General features: G+C 51.3%; 1 protein-coding gene across 1 annotated transcript in view; it reads left to right on the top strand.

Moving 5' to 3' along the window:
* Nucleotides 1-24,181, top strand: part of NOS1 (nitric oxide synthase 1) — a 148,471-nt gene that overhangs the window by 91,043 nt on the left and 33,247 nt on the right. The window contains exons 4-11 of the mRNA XM_054594224.1: nt 10,488-10,616; nt 11,246-11,391; nt 12,551-12,713; nt 13,370-13,461; nt 16,623-16,764; nt 19,034-19,173; nt 20,377-20,551; nt 23,470-23,571. Of these exons, the coding sequence (XP_054450199.1) occupies nt 10,488-10,616; nt 11,246-11,391; nt 12,551-12,713; nt 13,370-13,461; nt 16,623-16,764; nt 19,034-19,173; nt 20,377-20,551; nt 23,470-23,571 (1,089 nt within the window). The remainder of the gene's footprint in view (nt 1-10,487; nt 10,617-11,245; nt 11,392-12,550; nt 12,714-13,369; nt 13,462-16,622; nt 16,765-19,033; nt 19,174-20,376; nt 20,552-23,469; nt 23,572-24,181) is intronic.

Here is a 24,181-nt window from a genome sequence, read left to right as displayed (position 1 = left end):
AGCAATGAGGGAAAGGTGGTGAGGACTTGCCTAAGGGCCCCTCTAAAATGAAAATTCCCAGTCCTTGGGGAAGGAGAAAGTGTCCTGGAGAAAGGGGGAACGGCCAAGTCTTCCTGAGGTTAAGGCAGCCCGATGGCTTTCCACATGGGAGCTCCTAGATGCACACACAGCCCAGCAGTGCGGGGTTCCCAGTCGCTCCTGTATCCGCAAATCCTCAGCATAGTCCACGCGTCAAAAAACAGGTTCAAATCCGCCAACCAGTGAGATCATCTGGCTCCATGGTCTGAGGCTCCGTTTTCCAAGTGCCTCTCCAAAGTGGAGCGGGAAGGAGTGGAGACCTCAGCGCTGGGTTGGTTACAGTTGTGTCCCAGGCTAAGGAAGTGGCCCCATTCCGTCCTGTTAGACATCCCTATGGCCACGGGGCTCAGAAATGTTTCCCAGCCTGAGCAAGGACATAAAAAAGGCAGCGTCCTTCTTTCCGACCTGAGATGTGGATCGATTGTTGACACCACTCACAATAATCCTCTTAAGTGAAAATGCGACCCTGGCAAAATGATAGGAGAAGTGGCTGCCTGTCCTTTCTGCCTGCAAAACGTTAGGCCTGAATCAAGCCCTCTCGCTTTCTGTTCTTAATAAGCATCTACGTCCCTTGCCTGCCTGATTTCCTTTCCTGAGGGGTCGGGGTGGAACCATGCCCTGCTTGAGGGCAGAACATCTATTTTCAGATACTAATTAAGCATCAGTCCAGTCCTCAGTGGGTGCACAGAGGGTCTTGGGACTGGGGGAAATGAGATTTCCACACAGCGTTCTTCCCTCCTGCTCAGCCCGCTGCCCTTCTCTCCAGCCTCTTTCTGACAAAAGCAATCAGGTAGTCAGAGAGCTGACTTCCATTGAATTCCCCCACCCCACTCCCACCACCTCATCAGGAGCCTGGCGCCCCCTCACCCCTGGGGACACAGGCCTTGCCAGCTGCTTTCCAAACGTCAAAATCTGTTGAGAAGCTTTTCTCTGCTTCCAGGTAAGTGTCAGCATCACCCCACTCTCTGGAGAGCTCCTTATGAGGCAGCTGAGGAGTGTTTGTGGGTCTCCCATGTTCAGAGGCGCGTGGGCCCCTCTCTGCATGAGCACACACCCCCACTGGCTCACGAGTGCCGGCTTTGCTGAAATCCAGAAAGGGCGCAGCCAGACCCAGCGAAGCTGTGTCTGAATGAAGAAAAAACACACTGCCCTTCAGTGACAGCCCAGTGGGCCATAGGGCAACCTTCTAAGTCAGCCCTGACTCACTGCACATTAACGACGTGGCAATAAAAATAACAACTACACTGATAACAACACCGCCTTGTGGAGGTTGTGGCCATTCTAACCCTCCTTCTCACTCCCCCACAGCCCCGGGCCAAGCACTCAGCTCTGGGTCAGCCCAGGCTTAGCCTCTAACCCCTGGGGACCTTGGTCAGACCACTAGTGTCCACACTGAGCCTTCATTTCCCAGCAGGGTCTAACAGACTCGTCGAGTTGTGGGGCAGATGAAGTACAGTGATGTATGAGATGACAGCTTCACTTAGGACAAGAATAGCTCGTGTTTCTTGAGCCAGGTCAGGCACTGCGCTTAGCACTTGAGGTCTACAGCTTCGTTTCACCCCAGCCCAACCCAATGAGGTGCTATTATTGTCCCCACTTTATAGATGAGGCAACTGAGGCACAGAGAAAGGGGTTAGTAGCTCAATGAAGGTCACATGACTAGTACTTGCAGGAGATAGGACTTGAACCCAGGCCATGAAGCCGCGAAGTCCTCTCTTAACTCTATAGAATCTGGCCCAGAATAAGTGCTCCAAAAATGTGTGGTGGTGTTGTTTTTAGTTGGCTAATTATTATATCGCTAATTTATGTATAGATATATTACTAATTCTTGTATTGCTAATGTGAGGCACACTTCCTATTTTACCAATGGTGCTCTTGTGGTCCAGAAAGGGAAAGTGAGCACCCACTGAGTCTTGGTGACAGAGCCGCACCTCTGTCCCTTTACAGACACATCATGATCCTTGTTAACCATTCAAATCAGTGTAGCATATGTCACTCATGCCTCCTGGGGGTCAGGCTCTGGAAACACACAAAGCGCACAGCAGTGAGACCTGCGGTGGAAAGGTGGGCACTCTGAGGCCCGGATCCCATGCCCAGCCCTGTTGCCCGTGGGTTGTTAATTTGAGGATCGTGACCTCTTCTCTCAGAGCTTCAGTTTCCACATCTGAAACGTGGGTTCCCATGAGGAACCAATGAACTAGTGGATAGGCAATGGCCTCACCCAGGTTGGGTACCAAATAGGCATTCCCTAAATGTTACTCAAAATGCAATGAATTTGAACGTGATCTCTGCCCCAGGGAGTTCACAGCCGAGGCGCCCTCTTTCCATCAACTATGTGCCTCCAATCCAGGAACGTCCGCTCTTCAGACCAGCTTCTGCCATAGACACACACGGCAGTTATCACTGCGTGATGGCCGGGCTTCCTGGAATCCTGCACAGATGTTCCCCACCTGGCTGGCTTTAGCAAACTCCTTGGGCCCCCATCAGGGGGGTGCCTTGCAGCTCCAGTGGATAACTTCCTTCCCTAAGACTCATAGAAGCACTGGAGAAACCTCCTGTGTTTTGAGATTAATTTCCCTCTGTGGGTGGGCGCCCCACATCCCTAGCTATAAGTGGCTATTAAACTCCTTTTTGCCCCCCAACTCGATCAGGCCAGCTATCCCTCTCCGTGAGATCTGGCTCATGACTAGAGTTAGATACCTAGGTTGGATTTGCCCCAAAAGCCTCTTTAATCCCTTCCCCTTTCTCAGGTTATCCATTGTTCTCCCGGGTGCCCTTGGACACGGGTCAAGGACCCTCAGCAAAGATGTTCTCCAGGAATTCATATCAAACACACTCTCTCAGGCCCTGGGGAGGAGCAGAATCCAAATCCTGCTGATGTTTCACTTCCCTTTACCCAAGTCACCACCTGCGCACTGACCCCCAGGGCCTTTGTTGGTCTCTTGGCCGAGAGACCGGCCTCGCCGAGGTGGTCAGAACCAGGATGGAGCCAGGAAGTGGAGCTCGAATGGTTGGGTGTTTGGGTTTGGCCCTGCTGGAATTTCCACTTATTTTGCTAACTGTTTATGTTAATAGTGAGTGTATTCAACGCAGGCTGCCCCGGCTGTTGCTGAGTGGGACGATGGCATTCTGATTCAGGAATCGGTGACACCGCTCCACAGGTCCCTTCAGTGCCTCACGCCGTGCCCAGGTTCTGTGCCCAGACAGGCCAAGTTGGGTCAAAGCCATTTTTGTTTCCTCCCTTTGCAAATTAATATCAGTGTCCAAAACCCAAACAGAGATTCTCAGAGGTCGATGGACGCCCAACACACTTCCATTTTCTGGGGGTCCTAGGATACTTTCAGAGGCCAAAACATAATCACAACAATGCTTGTGCATTTTAACTATTTCCATTTAGCAATTTTAATAAACACGCCGTCCCATGCAATATATAGGCCACAAGATAATTACAGGATTTATTTTCAAATTAATTCATAGGACACATATACATTCTGGCCCGGAAGTGGGACCAAGTTTGAAGTTGTCTGGTAATATCTTGAGATGCCATTGCACTGGTACGCATAAAGCCATCCGGAGGAAGTTTCAGCTCTGTAACCTAACAACCCCTCACCTCCAGAGGCCCCTGTCTTTGGACCCAGGCTGTGACGGGTATGACTCCCAAGCACCCCTTCCTTAATCGCCCTCCTCAAACTATAGAACATTGACTGTAGAATTGTGGATGGAGGAAGAAAGATAGAGGGAGAGAATGTGAGAGAGAATAAGCCATTTCAAGCTTCCGCGGAGTTATTATGGAGAGCGAATCCCGTTAGAAATAATGCTTTGAGTATACTACAAGGAAATTAGACTCCAAGGAATTAAACACAGTTGGTTAAGCTTTTTAAATAGCAATTTTTTAATTGCACGGATGGGTGTATCCCTGCCAGTGTGCGGGTCTGTTTCCTGAACCCTGAGCTGCCGCAGCTCGTACGTGGGTCGCACTTGCTGCCCTCACGCGTGGTGCCCACCGGCTGGGGCTGCGCTGCCGGAGCTGCAGGGAAGGGCACGGCGAGCGGCCTCTGGCCCCTGGTGCGCGGGGCCTGCTGCCCAGCTCGGCCCCAGGTGCTGCCCCCACTTAAGCAGAGGCCTTGCGAGGCAGGGGGCTCAGGCCTGTAGTGCAGGGGCTGTCGCTGGCATCAACAGTGAGAGAATAGGAAGCTACTCGCCGTGTACAGGGTGGACGTTCGGCTCCGGGATTCGTTTCCTGGGGCTGCCATAACAAAGCGCCCCAGACGGGGTGGCTTAAACAACAGAAAGCGGCCATCTCCCAGCTCTGGAGGCCGGAAGTCCGAAACCAAGGTGTGGGCAGGGCTAGCTCCTCCCGGGGGCTGCGGGGGAAGGCTTTGCCCCAGGCCCCTCTCCGCGGCTGCCGATGGCTGCCTCCGCGCTTACAAGGCGTCCTCCCTGTGCGCCTGTCTGTCTCCCAGTTTCCCGTTTATGAAACTTCAGTCCTAGTGGATAGGGCCACCCGAGTGACCTCCTTCTAATGCAATCCCTTCATTAACAATGCCAAATAAGGTCATATTCTGAGGTACTGGGGGTTAGGATGTCAACATGTGAGTTTGGGAGGGACCCTGTTCACCCCGTGACGGTTCCTCCGGTGCCCCGTGTCTCACAGGTGCCTCCCCCTGGCTCCTGGCCCTGTTTCACTACGAGGCTCCTGATGGTGGGCAGCCCGTAACTGGGGAAGGGCAGGGGCTGGGCTTCCTTTTCTAGGTCTTCCAGATTCTGAGGTCTAGTGTCTGCCTTCCTGCCTAAAATCCTGCCTCCCTCTACCTTCTCATCACTCCTGCTTTTCCCTGCCCGACTTCGGCCACAAGGCTCACCCTGCGCCCACGTACTCAAACTGGAAGCTTCCACGTCAGTGTTGACTTTATCTTTTTCCTTCCACTGTGGGGCTCTCTTCTGGTACCCCAATCCCCTTTTCTGTCCTGCAATGCTTACAGGCACATATTTTTCAAAACTCGGCTTTGATAAGGTCACCCTCTCATTCAAGCAGCTGTGGGAGTTCTTCTCTGCTAAGTCAAGACCAAAGTCTCTGGCTTAGCATTTAACAGACTCCACCATTATGAAATGCATTTAGATCTTATATTAGTCATCTTGAACTGCCATAACTAAATACCACAGACTGGGTGGCTTAAACAACAGGAAGTTATTTCTCACAGTTCTGGAGGCGGGATGTCCAAGGTCAAGTAGCCAGCATGGGCACATTTGGTGAGGCCTCTCTTCCTGGCTTGCAGACAGCGCCTTTGCTGTGTCCTTACAGAGGCTTCCTTCTTTGTGTTTGTGGAGACAGAAAATGAGAGATGCCTTTTCCTCTTCTTTTAAGGACGTGAATCCTATCAGATTAGAGCCCCACCCTTATGACCTCGTTTAGCCTTAATTACCTCCTAAAGACCGCATCTCCAAATACAGTGACAGTGGGAATTGTGACTTTAACCTATGAATTTGGGAGGGACACAATTCCGTCCACGACAGACCACAAGCAGTTGAACATGTTGGGCACTGGTATAGGGGCGAGCGATAGCACAAAGTGAACAGTGGGTAGGCAGAAAGCTAAATCTGTAGAGACACATATAAATCTATAAGATGTAAATATTTACATGCACATGCAAATACTCAAAATAATTGCAAGCAGTGGCAAGTGCTAGGAAGGAAAATGAAACATAGTAAGGGGGTGAGGGAGCATAGACTAACAGAGGTAAGGCATAGTTTTAACAAATGATCGGGAAAGATGTCTAAGGTAGTGACCTTTAAGGAGACGGAGACATGTCGAATTGCTTAGAGTTCAACCAGTGGAATTCAACGCTTTAGCTCAGGAGTCTGCAAACTTCTCCAGTGAAGACTAAGATAGGAAATGTTTTTGTCTTCGTGGACCCTACCATCTTGGTCTCCATCACAACTACTCGCTCCATCATTGTATTGCAAAAGCAGCCATAGACAATACAGAAACAAGTGAGCGTAGCTGTGTGCCATTAAAACCTTATTGGTGGACACTGAAACCTGAACTTGCATGTATCATGAAACATTCTTCTTTTGATTTTTTTTTTTTTACTGAGAAAGATAAAAAATGGAAAAACCATTCTTAGCTTACAGGCTATACCAAAATGGCCCAGACCAGACGTGGCCCACGGGCCACAGTTTGCAACCCCTGCTTTAGAGCATGAAGCTGTAAGGTGCTTCTCCCAGCTGTGGGTTGTGGGGTGGGGGGGCACCAGCGTAGGGCCTAGAACACAAGTCCCTGGCACGCAGCACGAACTCCATGTGTATTTGTTGAAGGAGAGAAAGAAGGGGGTGAAGGAAAGGGAAGAAGGAATCGGGGTGTCAGAAATCCTACAAGTGCCCTGGCCAGGGCGGCTCAGCTGGTAGGAGCGTCATCCCGTAACTGCAGGGTTGCCGGCTCTTTCCTCAGTCAGTGCGCACCTAGGTTGTGGGTCCGACCCCTGGTCCAGGAGTGTATGGGAGGCAACCAAATAATGTTTCTCTCACATTGATGTTTCTCTCTCTCCCCCTTTCTTTCTCCCTTCCTCCCTCTCAAATAAATAAATAAATAAATAAAATAAACAAACAAGCTGTTGAAAGAAAGAAAGAAAGAAAGAAAGAAAGAAAGAAAGAAAGAAAGAAAGAAAGAAAGAAAGAAAGAAAGAAAGAAAGAAAGAAAGAAAGAAATCCTATAAGCAGGCATTCCTGGCTCGGAGCCCTAGGCTGACGGTGACTTTGCCCAGCTGGCTCTTCTTGGGCTTCAAGGCCATTTCCTCGGAGCCTCTGCAAAGACAGGTTGACGTCGCCTTTGAAATGCCCACAAACTCAGAGCCTTCTTTCCAAATGTGCGAGCAGGCAGCCCTCCCACAGAACTTACTAGATCAAATCAGCGTCCCCTGCCACCGGAGAAGCTTCCATTGTCCACCCCAGACACAAATCCGGAAAAGGACGCGCAGAGCCGCAGCCCAGAGCCCACTTGTGCCCTGTCCCCAGCATAATGACTCACAAGTGCCACAATCTGCATTTTCAGCGGAGCCCTTCAGTCCCCACTCTGAAAAGTCATTTGCATCCTCCATACAGGGCTCCTGACTGCTATATTAATCTCCCATTTGTCCCCTCTTGAGTCATCTAATATTACTGCTGGCTAATTAAAACATCAAAGCCCCAAGCACAACAGCCCTGCCAGAGGCCTCCTAATGGTGGGTTTCCAGCGTGCGGTTCAGCACAGCCCGGGGCGGAGAGTGGCAGGCCTGGCGCTCGGGCCCCCAATTACTTGGCTTGTAATGACCACCCCTTGCACATCTGGAACCTCAACAGATGGCCTCTTTTATTAGGCCTCTTAGCTCTGCTCCCTGCCAGTGAGGGCTGCCGGCTGCCCGCCCACCGGCCACACCCCACACCTCTTCCTCCCGCCTCACTGTGGGCCTGACCATCTGCCCTCCCCACCCCCCGTCTCCATGGGTACTGGGTCCTGGGCCCAACCCCACGTCAGCACCTGCTCTGTAATCACCTGGGATCCCTGTTGCTCCTCAGCCTCCAGGGCGTTAACGTGGATGGTCCAGACAGTTTCTAAGCTGGCTGAGTGACGCCAGGTATATGCGCAGGGTGCTCAGGTGCCCTCCCACAGACAAGGGAGGACCGTTTGTTCCTCACGGGTGCAGGTTGTAGGCCCCATCAGAGGAGTCCGTCACAACAAAGGCCTGCCCAGATGCGACTTCCGTCACCTTGTCTGCTGGAGGAGACAGCAGTGGAGACGGAATCCTAAAGAAGGGTTTAGAATGTCTTTTGAAGCCTTCAAAGGCAGCGGGGTTATTTGTATGCAGCCTCACAAGTTAAATAAAGTTTGGCTGGACAGAAAGTGCCAAAGGGGGGCCAAGGGAAGAACACATCCAGGTCCGTCTTCCTGCTCCCAGTCTGGTAGCAGTGTAGTGATAATACTTCTAGCAATAACAACAGTAATAATACTAGACACTGGACTAGTATTAGCAGAATAATAACACCGATTGTAATAGGTAATGTTAGCCATTGCTAACATTTAGGAGGTGGTTGCTGTCATCCAAGTGAGGGATGATGGTGGCTCGGACAGAGGCGTGGAGGGCTTCTAGAACTATTTAGAAAGCTACGATGGAGGGGCGCGGGGGGCGGGTTAGGCATGGGAGGTAGTGAGGACTCTGTCCAGGAGAGCTCCCTCTGTGGCTCGCCCGGGTGCATAGATAGTGGTGCCCAGCGCCGAGATGGGGACCACTAGGGGTGACTGGATCTGGCCAGGGCAGGGAGGGGTGGGAGATCGTGAGCCACGGCCCCCGCCATTTGTTCTCTACTACTGTTCCCTGCACTGTGCTGTAGCTCTCTTTCATAACGGTGTGCTCCTTTCCCCGAATTCCAACAGGGCGGGATGGGCGCTTTGGCCCAGAGTTGCCCATGGCCAACAGGTGGCTGTGATAGGCCTCTCACCCCAGGACCTTTGCACAGGCTGTTCTCTCTGCCTGCAAGACCGTGCTGGCCTCCCCCAACCCCTTCTTTGTTAACACCTACTTGTCCTTCAGGTCTTGACTCAGAAGTCAAATGCTCTGGGTCAGGTGCCTCCTCTATGTGTTTCCATTGTCCCTTCCATGCTGCCAATGTTCCACATTATTGCACCCATTGCTCTCAATTACAGTGGCTCATTCACTTGTGATTCCCCCTCTCATTGGAACGGTGAACTCCGTGAGGGTAGAGACCACATCTGTCTTGTTTGTCACAGTAGCCCTGGTCCTTGCTGCCTTGCCTAGCACCTAGGAGAGATAGATACTCAATAAACATGAGCTGAATGCGTTCATGAATGAATTAGGCATAGTGGTCAGGAGGCAGGATTGCCACACAGTTAGGGCAATGGTTTGAGAGGTAGACTGCCAGGATTTGACTCCTGGCTCTAGCTTACTAGTTCTGTGTCCTTGGACAACTTCGTTAACCGCTCTGTGATTCAGTGTTCTCATCTGTGAAGCGGGGATAATAAGGTTTTTGCTTAGCACAAAGTAAGAGCTCCCTGAACGGCAGTTTTCGGTAGTAGTCGCTCAGAGTTCTCTGTGCCTTCTGCCCTGGACTTAGCCCCTCGCAGCTCCCTCACTCACCTCAAGTCCTCCAAGCCGATGTAACGTGGCCCTACCTTCTTTCTGATTCTGTCACCTGCTGCTCGCCATGAGTCATCTACTCCAGCCATAGTCGTCTATTGGCTGGTCCTTTGAACTTAACATGCTCACCTCCCCCTCAAGGCCTTTGAACTCGCCTTTCTCCCCTCTGCTTAGTCACCGCCACCTCCCTCTATTTCATATTCTTTGCGCCCCCTGAAATTACGTCGTCCGTGAATTCATTTACATACTATCTCCATCTCTCCCACAACAGTGCTCCGGAAGGTCCAGGACCCTGTCTGACTTGTTCTCCAGAGCGTCCCCAGGGTCTAACAGCCCCTAGCACATCGAAGGGGCCCAATAAATGGCAGTTGAAAGTGTGAAGGCCCTGCCATTGCTCTCCTCTTTGGCATGAGCATCACTCAACATCAGCTCTTCTCCCCTCTCTGCTCAGCGGCCGCATCAGGGTGTGCCTGCTGCCTCCCCCTTACACACTGCGCAGTGAATGAAGCTTGTCTGGTGCTCGGGCACACCTCTGCCCAGGCAGGTAGACAACGACTCAGAAACGACCGAGATAGCATGTGGTCCTTATCCATGAGTCTAAAATGGAGAGGCCAGCGTCACTCAGTCCAGGACTTATCCCCGCAGCTACTGGGCAGTTTGCTTACAGTGGCAAAGACAAATGGAGAACTGAAGGGGTTTAAGACAGAGGGAGCAGGAAGTGCAAAGGCCCTGAGACAGGGGCACACTTGACTATTTTGAGAGGCAGAAACCTAAAATTTGGGGAAAATGCTCTATGCTTCAAATCTTTCTCATGTAAACCTTCTGTTTTCCCAGTACTTGCTAGAAATCATGAGTCTGGGATGTAGCAGGGAGGCCCAGAAAAGCAACTTGACCCCGCCTCAGGTTTGATCCATCCCCCAGTCCTGACGGTTTAATTCTTCAGAGAAACCAGTGGTGTCCTTTGAGTCGTTTATTCATTCGGCACACAGTCACCGAGTCCCTGCTACCTGTCCAACTGGGCTAGACACTGCGGAGTCCCCGACTGCCTTTGGGCTCCTGACCCCAGTCCCCAGAACAGAGCCCAAAAGGCTCTTCTGCGACACCTCCTTCCACAGGGGTGGCGGGACCGGCTTCCCAGACACCTTCCACGGGTCAACCAAGGAGAGTCAGACCCTCCTCTCTGCGCAGACAGTGGGTAGCTGAGCAGACTCCAGGGAGGGCGATGCCTCTCTGGTCCCAGTGGAGACCCTGCCTAACGTCCCATCTTCATTCCCTCCTCAGTCCCCTGCCTCGGGAAAACAGTCCCCCACAAAGAACGGCAGCCCCTCCAAGTGCCCCCGCTTCCTCAAGGTGAAGAACTGGGAGACTGACGTGGTTCTCACGGACACCCTCCACCTTAAGAGTACGCTGGTGAGTATCTCAGGAGGGTGCAGACCGGGATTTATCAGTCTCAGCACTACCCACATTGGAGACCGGATAGTTCTTTGTGGTGGGGACTGCTCCGTGTGTCCACCCAGGGGACAACGGGCAATATCTGGGGACATTTTTGGTTGTCACTACTTCAGGGGGCGCTACTCATACCTAGTGGACAACAGGCCACGAAGTGATGGAAGAGGCTCCGCCTCTTGCTGGAGAGTTTCTATAAAGTCACATTGCAAAGGGTATAGTATAGGGAGAGGAAAACGGGGGCTGTTTTTTGCAATCAGTGTCTGAATGACCATAGATGTGTCTGAATGAGTCACTGAGGCCACGCTGCCAGCACCGTGGGCATCGTTTCTAGGGGGATGCCTGTCACAAAGCCCCTCTGCCCCCAGGGAGTAGAGCAAACATTTTCAGAACCTTAAAGTGCTGCTTAGGGTTCTTTACCTTGGCCAATGACCACGTCCAACGATGATTCGAAGCTGGTACTCGAGAAATCCCACTTGGGAATGAAGGGCTAGGTGAACTTCACCATGAATATCCACTCTGAGTCCACAGCCCAGTACTTGCCACACTTGGGCAAGGCCCAGCGATAGTTCAAATCTCCCCTTTCCACCCAGGAAACGGGATGCAGCGAGCACATTTGTATGGGCTCCATCATGCATGCTTCTCAGCAAGTACGAAGGCCTGAAGACATCCGCACAAAAGAACAACTCTTCCCTCTCGCCAAAGAGTTTATTGATCAGTACTACTCATCCATTAAAAGGTAAGTTCACGGGGAGCCTGGGGGGCGTTACTGAGTACTGGGGACAAAGACTTCAGTTCAGCTTCAGCTTTGCAGGCGGTTGAACCAAGGCCTGTGCATAAGGCCTCTATCTGGCACACTGGCCCCCAAATGTTTTTGTTGGACCTGCAAAGTGTTGCTCACATTTGAAACATTTCAAGCAATCCCACGCCTAGGTGTATACCCTGAAGAAACTTGCACACTTGGGCACAAGAAGGCACACATAAAAATGTTCACTGAAACATTGTTGTAATAGGGAAAAAAATTAAAATTAAAGAACCAGCTGGGAACCACCTCAATGCCATTCGACAAGAGGATCTGCAAATAGAATGTGGTGTTTTCCATAATGAAATACTATACAGCTGTAAAACATGAAAGGGCTGGAACTCTGCATGCCAGTCGGAATGAAGCTCACAAAAGAGAGAAAGGACAAGTTGTAAAAGGATACAGTCCGGACATTTATATAAACATTTTAAACATGCAGAATATTACTGTACTATAATTAATATATGTAATATTGTATATAATATTACTGCATATACATGTTGGCAAAAGTATGAGAATGGTAAGTACCACATTCAAAATAGCTGTCGCTTCTGGGAAGAAAGTGGGCTGCTATGGGGAAGTAGTCGCCAAGGAACTATAATATTAGGTCTTATTTATTTATTATTTCTTAGGCTTGGTGCTTGGTTGTTCATTGTACTATTCTCTATACCTTTTCGTAAGTCTGAAATTTTTTGTAATAATTTTTTGGACTTTCTAAAACGTAATTCATTGCCATCATTTAAAATGAGAAGTTTCCTTTAAAAGTCCAATTTCTGGTTTCGTTTGAAAGAAGATCTGGCGGCAGTGGGCCCCTGTGGCCCTCAGGCAACAAGTGGGCAGAGCCGCGTTGTGGCTGCCCCTTTGGACCAGGCATGGGCTCACCTGTTTGCCGCAGTTCCCACCCAACCGGTTCGCTCACTGCTAGACCTTTGTGGGCATTTTAGTTTGCAGTCTCTACTTTTGCTTGAGCTGTTGTGTCCAGAAATCGACTCGGACTTTCTGTGGCTTCTGGCCTCCTGGAATGGCCCCCTCCTTTCACCAACCTCTAATTTCGGAGAGAAGGTGACACGCCTATCTCCTTTCCCTCCTCACCCAGATTTGGCTCCAAAGCCCACATGGAGAGGCTGGAAGAGGTGAACAAAGAGATTGAAACCACCAGCACCTACCAACTCAAAGACACGGAGCTCATCTACGGGGCCAAGCACGCCTGGAGGAATGCCTCGCGCTGCGTTGGCAGGATCCAGTGGTCCAAGCTGCAGGTAGGGGCGAGGCTCGGGTTCCTCGGTGAGCCCTTTGGTGGAGCGGGTAGTGGGGCGGGGGGAGGGTAAGTTTTAAAATGGCTCAGCTCCTCCCAGGGGCATCTGGAGGCGATGGTGAACCACCAGATCGTTGTCATGGGGTCCCAGGCTCTCAGATCATGACCAAATCTGGTTTAGAGTGATGTCTCCTTTAGCCAACACAGTGCTCATTTTTTAAATAAATTTACATGCCTCTTGGTAGGGCTTATACACTCCCTTTTGTCTCATATCTCCGCTCTTTATTTAACTATATTATTTGCCTACTCACTGAAAACATCAGATCCTGTGTCCCCTTGTGTGATTTTTTTTTTCCCCTGGGGAATAGTTTCAAGTTGGAAGTAGATTAATTATCAAACTCAAGGGGTTCTTGTTTGGGTTTTGCTTTGTTTTTAAATCCCTAGTAACCTAACAGGAAACAATAGCCAGTCCATTGAAAGCCTCCGCTCTCCTCGCCGTCCCTTTCCCACATCACTTACACTCCACGCCTGCATTTAGGGGATTTTCCTGGTTCTGTGGGGCGGCAGCTGGAGTGGGCTCCGGGCTCTCCTCCAGTGGGAATGGCTGGGGGAGTCGAGGAGGGATGGGAGGCCATCAGTCCCACCATGCCCTTCTTCCAGGTGTTCGATGCCCGTGACTGCACCACGGCTCATGGGATGTTCAACTACATCTGCAACCACATCAAGTATGCCACCAACAAAGGGAACCTCAGGTGAGCCGACCAGCTCGGGGCAGGGGCGTCCCCCCACCCACTGACCCTGCGGTCTGCAGTTGGCTCAGCTGGCAAGGAAATCCTCCCCCTCCCACGGGGAGCTGCTCCAAGCTGGGAGGGGCGGCCTGGCATCTTTTGTTCCACCGCCTTGTCCCTTGTCTTTGGGAGAAACAGACTCCCGGTGGCTGCAGAGCTGCAGTGAGAAGGGATGTTTCTCATTCCTGGGAGCAGGAGAATCCCATTGCCAGTGGTGACCTGCTTTTACCAGCTCCTGCTCTGCTGCGTGGAGCAGCCTCAGGATCCCCCTTGGTTGAAAAAGCAATTAATTTGTCCTCCTGCAGCTGTGGGGACTGCTTCGTCAGGTTCCACCGAGCCAACTCCTGCCCCACACGAAGAACAAAGCCGCCAGGAGCAGGCCAAGGCAGGAAGGCCCCGGTGTGGGCCGGTGGCTTTCACCCTGGCAAGTTGCAGCTGGGAAAGGAGCAGCTGGAGGGGCACAGCTGGGTCCCCACAGACGGGCAGTTAAACCTGTTAATGCTGACCAGTCTGTCCCCTGCCCTGGCATCTGTTCCCAGCTCCTAAGGACCAGCCCCATCTTGAGGCCGCTGGAGGGATATTCCCATAAGCCCCCAGGTGACACTGAGCTCATCCCCAAAGTGGCTTGTTGGCCTGAAGCATGGGTTCTCTTGCATGTGTCTCTTCCTCGAGAAGGAACCAGTGTTTGCCAGCTGAGCCTGCCGGTAGGAAAAGGGCCTGCAATCCAAGCTCGGCGCCTGCATGGGGAGTCAGCGCAGTTGGCACTTGAACAGCACGGGTTTCAACTACACCAGCCCGCTTACGTGCAGAATTTTTTTCAAGAAATGCAGAAGATGTATTTTTCTCTCCCTAGTGATTTTTTAAATAATATTTTCTCTAGCTTACTTTAGTGTAAGAATACAGTATTGTAATACATATACAAAAATGTGCTGATTGTTTGTTATCGGTAAGGCTTTCAGGCAACCGTGGGCTATTAGTAGTTAAGTTTTGGGAGAGTGAAAAGTTAGCTGTGGATTTTCAACTGCGCGGGATATGTGCCCCTAAACCCTACATTGTTCATGAGTGAACTGTTTGTCCTTTGACTAGAAGACCTCACCGGTCAGAGAAAATCCTGCATATCCGGAGCGTTAAAGGAGGGCTTGGTCGAGGTCTCAGCCTCACAGAGCTCGTGGGCTATTCTGGTGGTTTTCCAATGATGCTGTGGGGGTGATATGTGGGTGGGGGCTTCACAGGCCAGGCAGTGTGCCTCCACTTTGGGGGAGTCTTCATGAGATCTTCTATTAAAGAAAATATTCAGTTGATTTTTTTTCTACAAATTTGAAAACCACACAGCTGGACACATATATAAGAGCATGATACCACGTATAGAAATAATCTTAACATGGGAGAGAAAAGTAGGCAAGAGAAAACAGAGAAAAGAGGGGGGAAGGGAGAATGTTTTTTATTTATCTATCTATTGAAACATGAGTGAAACTGTTTTTTAAACAATTTTATTTATTTATTTTTAGAGAGAGGGAAAGGAGGGAGAAAGGAAGGGGGAGAAACATTGACTGGTTGCCTCTTGCACGCCCCCAGCTGGGGACCTGGCCCGCAACCCAGGCATGTACACTGACCGGGAATCAAACCAGCAGCCTCTCGGTTCCCAGGCCGGCGCTCAACCCACTGAGCCACACCAGCCAGGGCAAGAGAGACATAATTTAAACAGTGTCGGGTATTCGCCCTGCTGTGTGTTGAGATTAGGCCTAGGGGACGCAGGAGATGAGCGGTGTACATGGGCTGTATTTCCGCTGTTGGTCTCAGTTCCTGCACACAGAGTATGTATCCCGCCCTGCTGTGTATGACTCTGGTGTTTCTAAACATGCTTTCTAAATTTGTATATATACACAAACACCCTTTATCTGGTGCTCAACCAAAGAAATAGCTATGTGTTTTACTGCTGGAGGGAAAACTGATGGTTTGACTCATCTTGTGTCGATTCCCAATATGGCACATTTGCTAAGAGATTTTTAAGAGCATCTCTGGTTCTTTGTGACTTTTACCTTCAGTCCCTGTTCCAGACTCACCGCCAGGTGCGTAGACTCACCGCCAGGTGCATAGCACCAGGTGCATTGCTTCAATGTACTTTTGTCCTGTGCAAAGAGTGAGACCTAAATGTGCTCAGGAGGGGGAACTTGGGAACTAGATGGGACAGGGGATGCCATATGGAGAAAGTGGATTTGAGTCAGGGCTTGGATTTGGAAGCCTGAGAACAGGGAGGGAGTCCAGCGGAGGGAGACGAAGTTCGAGAGGCAGGATGTGTGTGGGAGAAGGTGTGTACGCATTGGGCGGGACCCACGATGCAACTGCCACGCTGACAAGTGTCATAGCCTGGGACTCGGTCCCCTAATGGGACCAATGGATCCAGGTGGCAGGAACTCCTGGCATGAGATTACATTGAACCACCTCATGAAAAGTTGCCTGTCCCAAGACAGTTTCTGTTCGGTGCTCACCCACCGTTCACGGCTCTCTAGCCCTGCAGGTCCCCTTTCAACCAGCAGAGAGCAGCGCCTCCATCAGGCACCTTCGACGGGCGACAGCTGCCATTTACTGGCGGTATAAGGTGTCGCGGCTGCCTCGCTAGGCGGGTGAGGCCAGTGGGGATCTGTAGTTTCGGAGTAAAAAAATGTGAGGACACGGGGAAGGCTATTTCTTTTCTAGTCCTGAATCTATAGACTTTGTTATGGAACGGGGGAGGGGCGCGGGGTGGGGGGGACGAGAACAATGGTGGTAACCACGATAGGAGAAAGACTGGAACCAGAAATTGGTGGTTCATCCCTAATGGGAAGCAGGGTCTACTTTTCTTTCCCTGGAGGTTACCTGCTGCAAAAGAACTCCCTGAAAAATGGCCCGAGTCAAGTTGGTGTGAAAGTCGCATTTGAGAAGCACTCTTTTTCCTTAAGCCTCTTGCTTTCCACCCTTCCTCAGACCGCGGTGCCCCGGAGGAAGAGCGCAGGGCCCCTCCCTACCAACAGCTGCTCCACGGGCCCTGGGGACCTTGGCCTGGATCCCTAGTCATTGGCTTTCCCAGGTGTCACCCAAAGTGCCAGCCCCGCCCTGATACCAGGTGTCCCCTCTCTCCGACACAGGTCTGCCATCACCATATTTCCGCAGAGGATCGACAGCAAGCACGATTTCCGAGTCTGGAACTCCCAGCTCATCCGCTACGCTGGCTACAAGCAGCCGGACGGCTCCATCCTGGGGGACCCAGCCAATGTTCAGTTCACAGAGGTGTGTGCCCCCCGCCGTCCGTGCCCACCTGGGCTCTCGTTCCCCCACCCTACGCTACTTTCACCCGCAGACTTTTCGTGGTTTAATGTTATCATCACAGAGAGAGCGCAGAGGCTCTCTGTATTCTTCCCCAAATCCCCTCCGCCCTCCGACTGCCCCAGTCCGGCTGGTCCTTCCGCAAGTGGCCGATCGGGCATTTCCATGCCATTACCTTGCCCAACCTCGTGATGGGAACCGTTGCCCCCTTTCTCAGGTTGGTAGGCTGAGTCTCACCAAGGCCAAATGAGTTATGCGAGTCAATAAGTGCACAGAAGGAAAGCTAGAAGTGCCGTCCAAGTCCCCTGCCTCCCACCTGGAGGAGAGGAGCTGGCATATGGAAACCACATCTGGCACCCACGTGTTCTGAGTCAGGTGATATGCCAAACTCACAGCACTCCTTCATTCATCTGTTGGCACCGCTATGCTCCCCGTACAGCCCTCTGTGGGCGGACTGGACTCCGCGTGGTACCTGCACAGCCACTGTTGCTGGCGCTCCAAGTCAACACACAGAAGCCACCAGGAACGCAAACACCACCATCCAAGGTTCCTCGCAGGTGGCGATGGGGACAGGTAGCACAGCTAAGGTGCTTACAGCATCTGTGCCCAGAGGAGACACTATGCCTGCCAGGATCTCAGGCACACAGGCCTGGCAACCCCTTTCATTGATCACCCCACTCAATTCCAATTGAAAGTCATCTTTGTCCTTCTTCAGCCCCCCTCAAACTCCACCCAGTACCGCCTCCCCACTCAAAGATGAGCTGGCAGGGCAGGACCGCTCCCTTCCCTCAGTGCTGCTGACTCCATTTGCATCTGGCTCTTCTTATTAAAATGTTGCTCTCCCGAGGAAGGGGCTGTAACCGGGGCGACCAGGAGTCGCACCTGTGCGGTTTCAACTCCGCCAGACTCTCTGCTCTGCTTGGCTGAGCGCTAACTGTCTACTTGGCTGACCTTGTCCTCGTGGCGGCCGAACATGAACGCCGTGGCCTGTCCCTCTCCTTCTGTCTCCAACCGTGCTGACAGGACAGGTTCTCTCTCCTAAGCCCATAATTTCATGCTGCTGCTTTGTGGCAGAAGAGACCACCCAGAACATAAGTACATCAGCTGTATCTCTTGAAGCCCCCTCCCCTGAGTTGTCCCATTCTGCAGCTACTGGGCATGTGCGTCTAGCAAGGGCCCGAGGCACAGGGGTTCACATTGAGACCGGCCCGACCTCCACAACAGAAACCGAAAAAGGGGAGTGACAAATATCTCCTTCATAAGTGCTTATCCGGACTACAGGCTGAAAATAAGATAGTGGATAACATTGCACTAACCTATTTATTATACTTATTAATAAATTAATACATTTATTGGGTTAATAAGTGTATTTGATTGTATGTGAAATAGCTTTAAATATGTCAATATTAAAATTTATTTTAAAATGTATTAACAAATAAGTTATGGTCTCTAATACATTTCATGAGATATTATATACATATTTCATATATTTGTTGAATTAATAGATATATTCATATGTAATTTTAGTGTGAAATATATTGAAATATATTGAAACCAATGCTTTATTTAATACAGTATTAATAGATTAATACTGATATAATTGATATATTATAATTAATAATTATTTAATTATTAAATGTTTAAATTAAAATATATATAAAATGAATACATTAAATTATTTTCACCTTTTGTTTTTTGTTTTGCTTTTTTAAATGTGGCTACCAGAATATTTTAAATTACTTAATGTGACTTGCTTTATATTTTGATTGGACAAATGCTCCTCTAACAGGTGCTTTTTATGCACGAATTCTGATAGATTCGCCCCCATCAAATCTGGCACATTTTCTTTGTAGCTCAGGGCTCCCAATGCGAACACGTCCAGGGGACTGCCTGCCGTGCACCAGGCCTGTGCACGCGGGTGCTGCCGACACAGCAGTCAGACCCAGCCCCTGCCCTTGGGGGGTCCCCAGTGGGCAGGGAAGACCCAGAGAACATAATAAAATGTGGTGCCGAGCCACAGATTTGCCTCCATCCCCTGGGACCCCGAGAAGTGATGCTGGTTACGTGGTGACGTCAGGGAGACCTTGACAAGGGAGGAGTTGTGGTCAGGAGCCTCTGGAGGAAGGGGCTGCTGGCGCCTGCGTCCTGGCCCCTCCCCGACTGCCTTTGTGTCTGGAGGGCCTGGGGCACGGTGGCCGACCTGGTGGCCTGACCTGGCCGGGCCTCTTTGCAGATCTGCGTGCAGCAGGGCTGGAAGCCCCCGAGAGGTCGCTTCGACGTCCTGCCTCTCCTGCTCCAGGCCAACGGCAACGACCCCGAGCTTTTCCAGATCCCTCCAGAGCTGGTGTTGGAAGTGCCCATCCGGCACCCCAAGTAAGAGGGCCTGGCGTGGGGTGGGTGAGGCTGGGCGGATATGCCCGGAGCCCCTCTCTGCCCGTCCCTGTACCCCTGGCCCTCTCTCCAGCCCAGGTACAGGCTGAAAGGGGGTCTTGGTTCCAATCCTCACCGTGGGGCCTGAGAATCAATAATCCCTCCCTGGCCAGCCTGGGGTCTGCCGTTTTTTCTGAAGACATCTCCCTCCCTATGCCACTCCTCAGCTCTTGTCCCAGACCTGCCCTTTAACCCTAAGGGGTGGATCAGCAGAAGTACCTGCTGTCTTGTTGCAGGCACAAATTTTAGATAGAGGGAGCTGTTTAAAACTCTGTGTGACCTGATATGAGTCAAGTCCAAAAGGATGTGGAGCCAGGCAAGGGCTGTGAGGACTGAGGCCATCCAGGCACGCAGAGTTCACACTGTGAGGGCGAAGGGAATCCCATGAGGCCCTGGCTTCGGGGGCAGAATTAGAGGCAGGCACCAAAAATCTCATTAATCAAGATAAATAATATTTTCATGCAACTATTGGAAAAAGTCAACGACTATTAAAAAAAATTTACGGTGCACAATGTGTCAACATTTTAAATAAAGACAGGACCCAACTCAGGGCTGAGATTCAAGAGTCATGCAAGTGCAGGGCAGAATCCTATCGTTATTTAAGATTTTGATCATACCCAAATAACAACTAAATTCCAGTAAGTGCTGCAATCAAAACCTCACAGTGCCCAGAGGCATGAAGTCAACTGATCCATCCCAGACTGGGCCTCATGGAGGGCTTTCTAGAGGAGACCACATGTGAGCTGAGGATTAAAGTGCAAGAGCTGGACAGACACAGAAGGAAGAGAGAAGGTCCCAGGAGGAAAGAACTGCCGAGCAAAGGCCCTGGGTTGGGAAGGGATGCGCTTTCTCCTGGACTAATTTTCAGAGCGGGTTTGGAGGATAAACAGCAGGCCAAGGCGGTGGTTTCCAGGCCTGGGTGTCCATCCAGATCACTTGGGAACCATGTTAAAATGCACATTCTCAGGCCCCAGCTCTGGAACCTGTGATTCTACAGGTCTGAAGCAGAGCCCAGGAATCAGGTCCGGCAGAGGGAGTCCCAGCCAGTCGCTGGCATTTCAGCGTCCCAGGCTAAAGGTGTCCCGCCCCTTGCCTGCCCGTGAGACTCCCGCCCCACGGTGAGGGGGGTCGTGTTGCTCTCCGCAGGTTTGAATGGTTCAAGGACCTGGGGCTGAAGTGGTACGGCCTCCCCGCTGTGTCCAACATGCTTCTGGAGATCGGTGGCCTGGAGTTCACCGCCTGTCCCTTCAGTGGCTGGTACATGGGCACGGAGATCGGCGTCCGTGACTACTGTGACAACTCTCGATACAACATCCTGGAGGTAAGGTCTCCCCTGAGTCACCACGACGGGGAAGCACAAGGCGGGAGGGGCAGGCTCAGCAGCCCAGCTCCACAGCCAAGCTTTGGGGCCTAGAAACTGACAGTGGGTAAAAGCAGCCCTGCGCTCCAGGGAAGCCTCTGGCGATTCGGGAGACCCCCGAGGCACTGGCTGTGCAGGTGCTGTGAGCCAGGCGCTGTTCAAAGCTCTTGGCGTGCGTTACAGGCTCGTTTAATCCTGGCACAGCCTCCGGAGATGAAAACCCCTTTCACAGATGAGGAAACCAAGGCCTTTGCAAGGATGACATGACAAGCTCAAGGTCACGCCCCTAGAAGTAGCAGGGCTGAGATGCGAACCCAATCTGGCTTTATGGTCCAAGTTCATAACCACGGCCTCTCGGTGTCAAACTGTTAGAAGGGTTTGAGAATGACCCATGAACTTGGGACATTTTTGGTCTCTTATCTGAAAAATAAAGGAGGAGGGCTGGCAGTCGCTCCCCACCGTCCGCGTTTCCCAGCGGAGGGTCTGACTTCCTGCCAGGCCGAGTCCTCCTCATCCACTAGGAGTGCTGGGCGGTGTGCTTCCCGGGGCTCAGCTTTGGTGACGGCGGCAAGACTGCCGCGGTCTCGTCTCGTCAGCGAACGTTGTTCCCACAACAATCTGCTGTGGTTGGCCTTGTTTCAGAATGGGACACCGAAACGCAGGGAAGTTAAGTGCTGGGCCTGCGTCGCCCAGTAAATAAGGTAGAGTCGAGATTAGAACTCAGACCCCAGCATCAGTCTTGTGGTTAAAACCCGTGGGTGTTCACGTGGATGGACCTTGGGGGCATAATGCTAAGGGAGCCGAGACAGACAGACAAGGACAAACACTGCATGATCTCGCTGGCATGTGGAACCTAAAAAAACCAAACTCATAAAAAGAGAGGTGAACGGTGGTTACCAGGGGCAAGGTGCATCAGAATTGGGGAGATATTGTTTAAGTTGTACAGATAAATAATTTCTAGAGATCTAAAGCATCGCAACTATAGCCAACAACCCTATAGTATCAACTTCAAAGCTGTTAGGAGACTAGATCTTAATTGTTCTCACCACAAAAAAAGAATTCATTGGGCGGGTGTTAACTAACGCTGCAATGGTGAAGGAGTTACAATACATAAATGCATCCAACATCTTAAACTTGCACAATGTTATCTGTCACTTATTTCCCACTTTAAAAAAATCCCACGGGTGTTAACCTGGAAAACAGAAGCCAGGGGTCCTCAGCCTTGGGGAGCTAGTGATGCCCAGGGTCCCACTCCTCAAGATTTGAATGTAATTGCTCCATGGCCGGTAGGCTGAGGGGAGCTGGGCTTCAGCATTTTTCAAAGCTCCCTAGAAGATTCTACTAGGGGCAGCCACTGATCTGTACAGACTAATAATGGTAAGGAAGAAAAAGACATTTCAGGCAATTTTCATAGAGATGCCTCTAGTCACACTTGGAGATTTTTTGAAGTCATGTGGTCCTCCTTTTCCCACAATTAATTTCTATTCTTTTAACCAAAATAATGTCGGAGAAGTAACAGTAGCAGCATGACTGGCTAGACATACTCTCCTCTTTCATATACTAACTCAAGTTTTATGTGTGTTTATGTAAAGCAGCAGGTTTTGTATGTATTTACTTTTCTGCATGTGTCACTGCCAAAAAAGACCCCAAGCAGAACCTAACGCCGCAAACCCCAAAGGAGCGAATTAGTAAGTCTGCTTCCAGGAGCTGGCTTCCACTCCAGCTGCACCGGGTAAGGGCAGCGAGACTCCCTCCCACCCCTGCCTCCGCCGATTCCAACTGCTGTTGTGGACAGATGTTGACAGCTGAGGCTGGGAAGCGATTTACCCAAAGCTGAGAAATTGTCACCTTCTAGCCCCATAATGAGACCTGGGTTCCCATGAGTGACTAGAATTGACAGAGTAAGTGAAAAGCAAGGCTCTAATTAGTGGATTTGCTCCTGGGTCTTCCCGGCGCTTGACACCAGCCCCTCCTTCGGCTGGAGCTGTAACAGAAATGTCAGGGGTTGTTTTCCCCGAGTACATTCGCCAAGTGAGCCGGCCAGCTCGGGGCATTTCACCGCCTGTCCCTTCAGTGGCTGGAGCTCCCTGGACTCCAGCTCCGAGGCCCCTCCCTGAGCCTCAGTTTTCTCATCTGTCAGATGGAGTCAGGCAGGTGCCCCCATGAGCCCAAAGCTTCCATGATCTAGATTGCAAGTAGCAGCCACTCCAGGGGTGGAGCAGGTTGGGTGGCGAGCTTTTCCTAATAGAAAGTAGATGATGTTACTCCTGGACCCACATCTCTGCTTAAAACCCTGCAAAGACCCTCCTTGTCACATTTGGAATAAAAACCCTGGCTCCTTGCACATTCTTCAAGGCCCTGCGTGACCCAGTCCTGCCCTTCCCACCAGCTCCGCCTGGCTCTCCACCTGCCATGCGCACTGGCCTCCGTTCTGTATCTCGATGCTGCCAGCCCGGACCCGCCTCGGGGGCTTTGCACATGCTCTCTCTCCCCCTAGAATCTCCCCCGCTCTATCGGCAAATGCCTTGCTTTTTCTCATCCTTTCGGTCTCACCTAGTATGCCACCTCCAGAGTGGGCCTCCCTGAATTGTGGTCCAGTTCGTCCTGGCCCCCATCCCTCCTCGTCTTATTTGTTTATAGGCACTAGCAGTCATCACAACGTGAACTGCCTCTCCCCCCTCCTAGAAGGCACGCTCAGTAATAAATGACCAGCCACGTCTCTCCTGTTTCCCGCCCTCAGTAAGAAATCTTCGGAGTGAGTGAATCAGTCTGCCAGCGAGTCGGTGAATTAATTAAGAAGTTCATGCCACTAGCTGGCCCTGTCGCTCGTTAGGCTGAAGTGCCCCAGGCTGTGAGTCTGTGTTCCCTTCCCCTTTCAGGAAGTGGCCAAGAAGATGAACTTGGACATGAAGAGGACGTCCTCCCTGTGGAAGGACCAGGCGCTGGTGGAGATCAACATCGCAGTCCTCTACAGTTTCCAGGTAGCGCCGGGGCCCCGGCTGCCCAGCCTCAGAGAAGAACGAACCCTTTCTGAGCCTCGGAGCCGAAGGCTCAGGAGCCCTCACCGCTAGGAACCAGTGAGGGGGGTCTGCTCACCAGTGAGGTCCGGCATGCCTTCCTCGCCAGTGTGGGTCTTGAGTGTGGACGACTTGAGAAAGAGATGACCGATAGGGAGGTTGTGACTTGTCACCTATGATTTTTCAGATTGAGATAGCAGGCATCACCTGTTTCTTGCTTAGGGACTTACAGACACATTATGATCAGAGGCACATGGGCCCCTTGGTGCATGCAGCCCCATGGTGAATGGTGTTTATAGTAGAACCGTATAAAATTTATCACTGGAACCACGCCACTTTTGAGAGCAAAGGTGGGGCACCACTAATTATTGTGCCAGGACAATGGGCATAAGCCAGGATTCTTCTGGGCAGACCAGGAGACACATAGAAGCCATGGTCTGTCACTGACACCAGCTCTGTCCTCTGGGGGCTGGCGGTCTGGGAAGCTGGGCCCTCATGGACATACATGGGAGGCACACACAGTAAAATGGACATATCCAGTCACGGACACATGGCTATAAACCGTGGGTCCCGT

This window comes from Pteronotus mesoamericanus, unplaced genomic scaffold (genome assembly GCF_021234165.1).
Source record: "Pteronotus mesoamericanus isolate MK-2021 breed Mesoamerican mustached bat unplaced genomic scaffold, CSHL_Meso_final scaffold_507, whole genome shotgun sequence".
In the NCBI taxonomy this organism is placed as follows: domain Eukaryota; kingdom Metazoa; phylum Chordata; class Mammalia; order Chiroptera; family Mormoopidae; genus Pteronotus; species Pteronotus mesoamericanus.
Note: the sequence above shows the minus strand (reverse complement) of the source record. Positions and strands in the feature narration are given on the sequence as shown.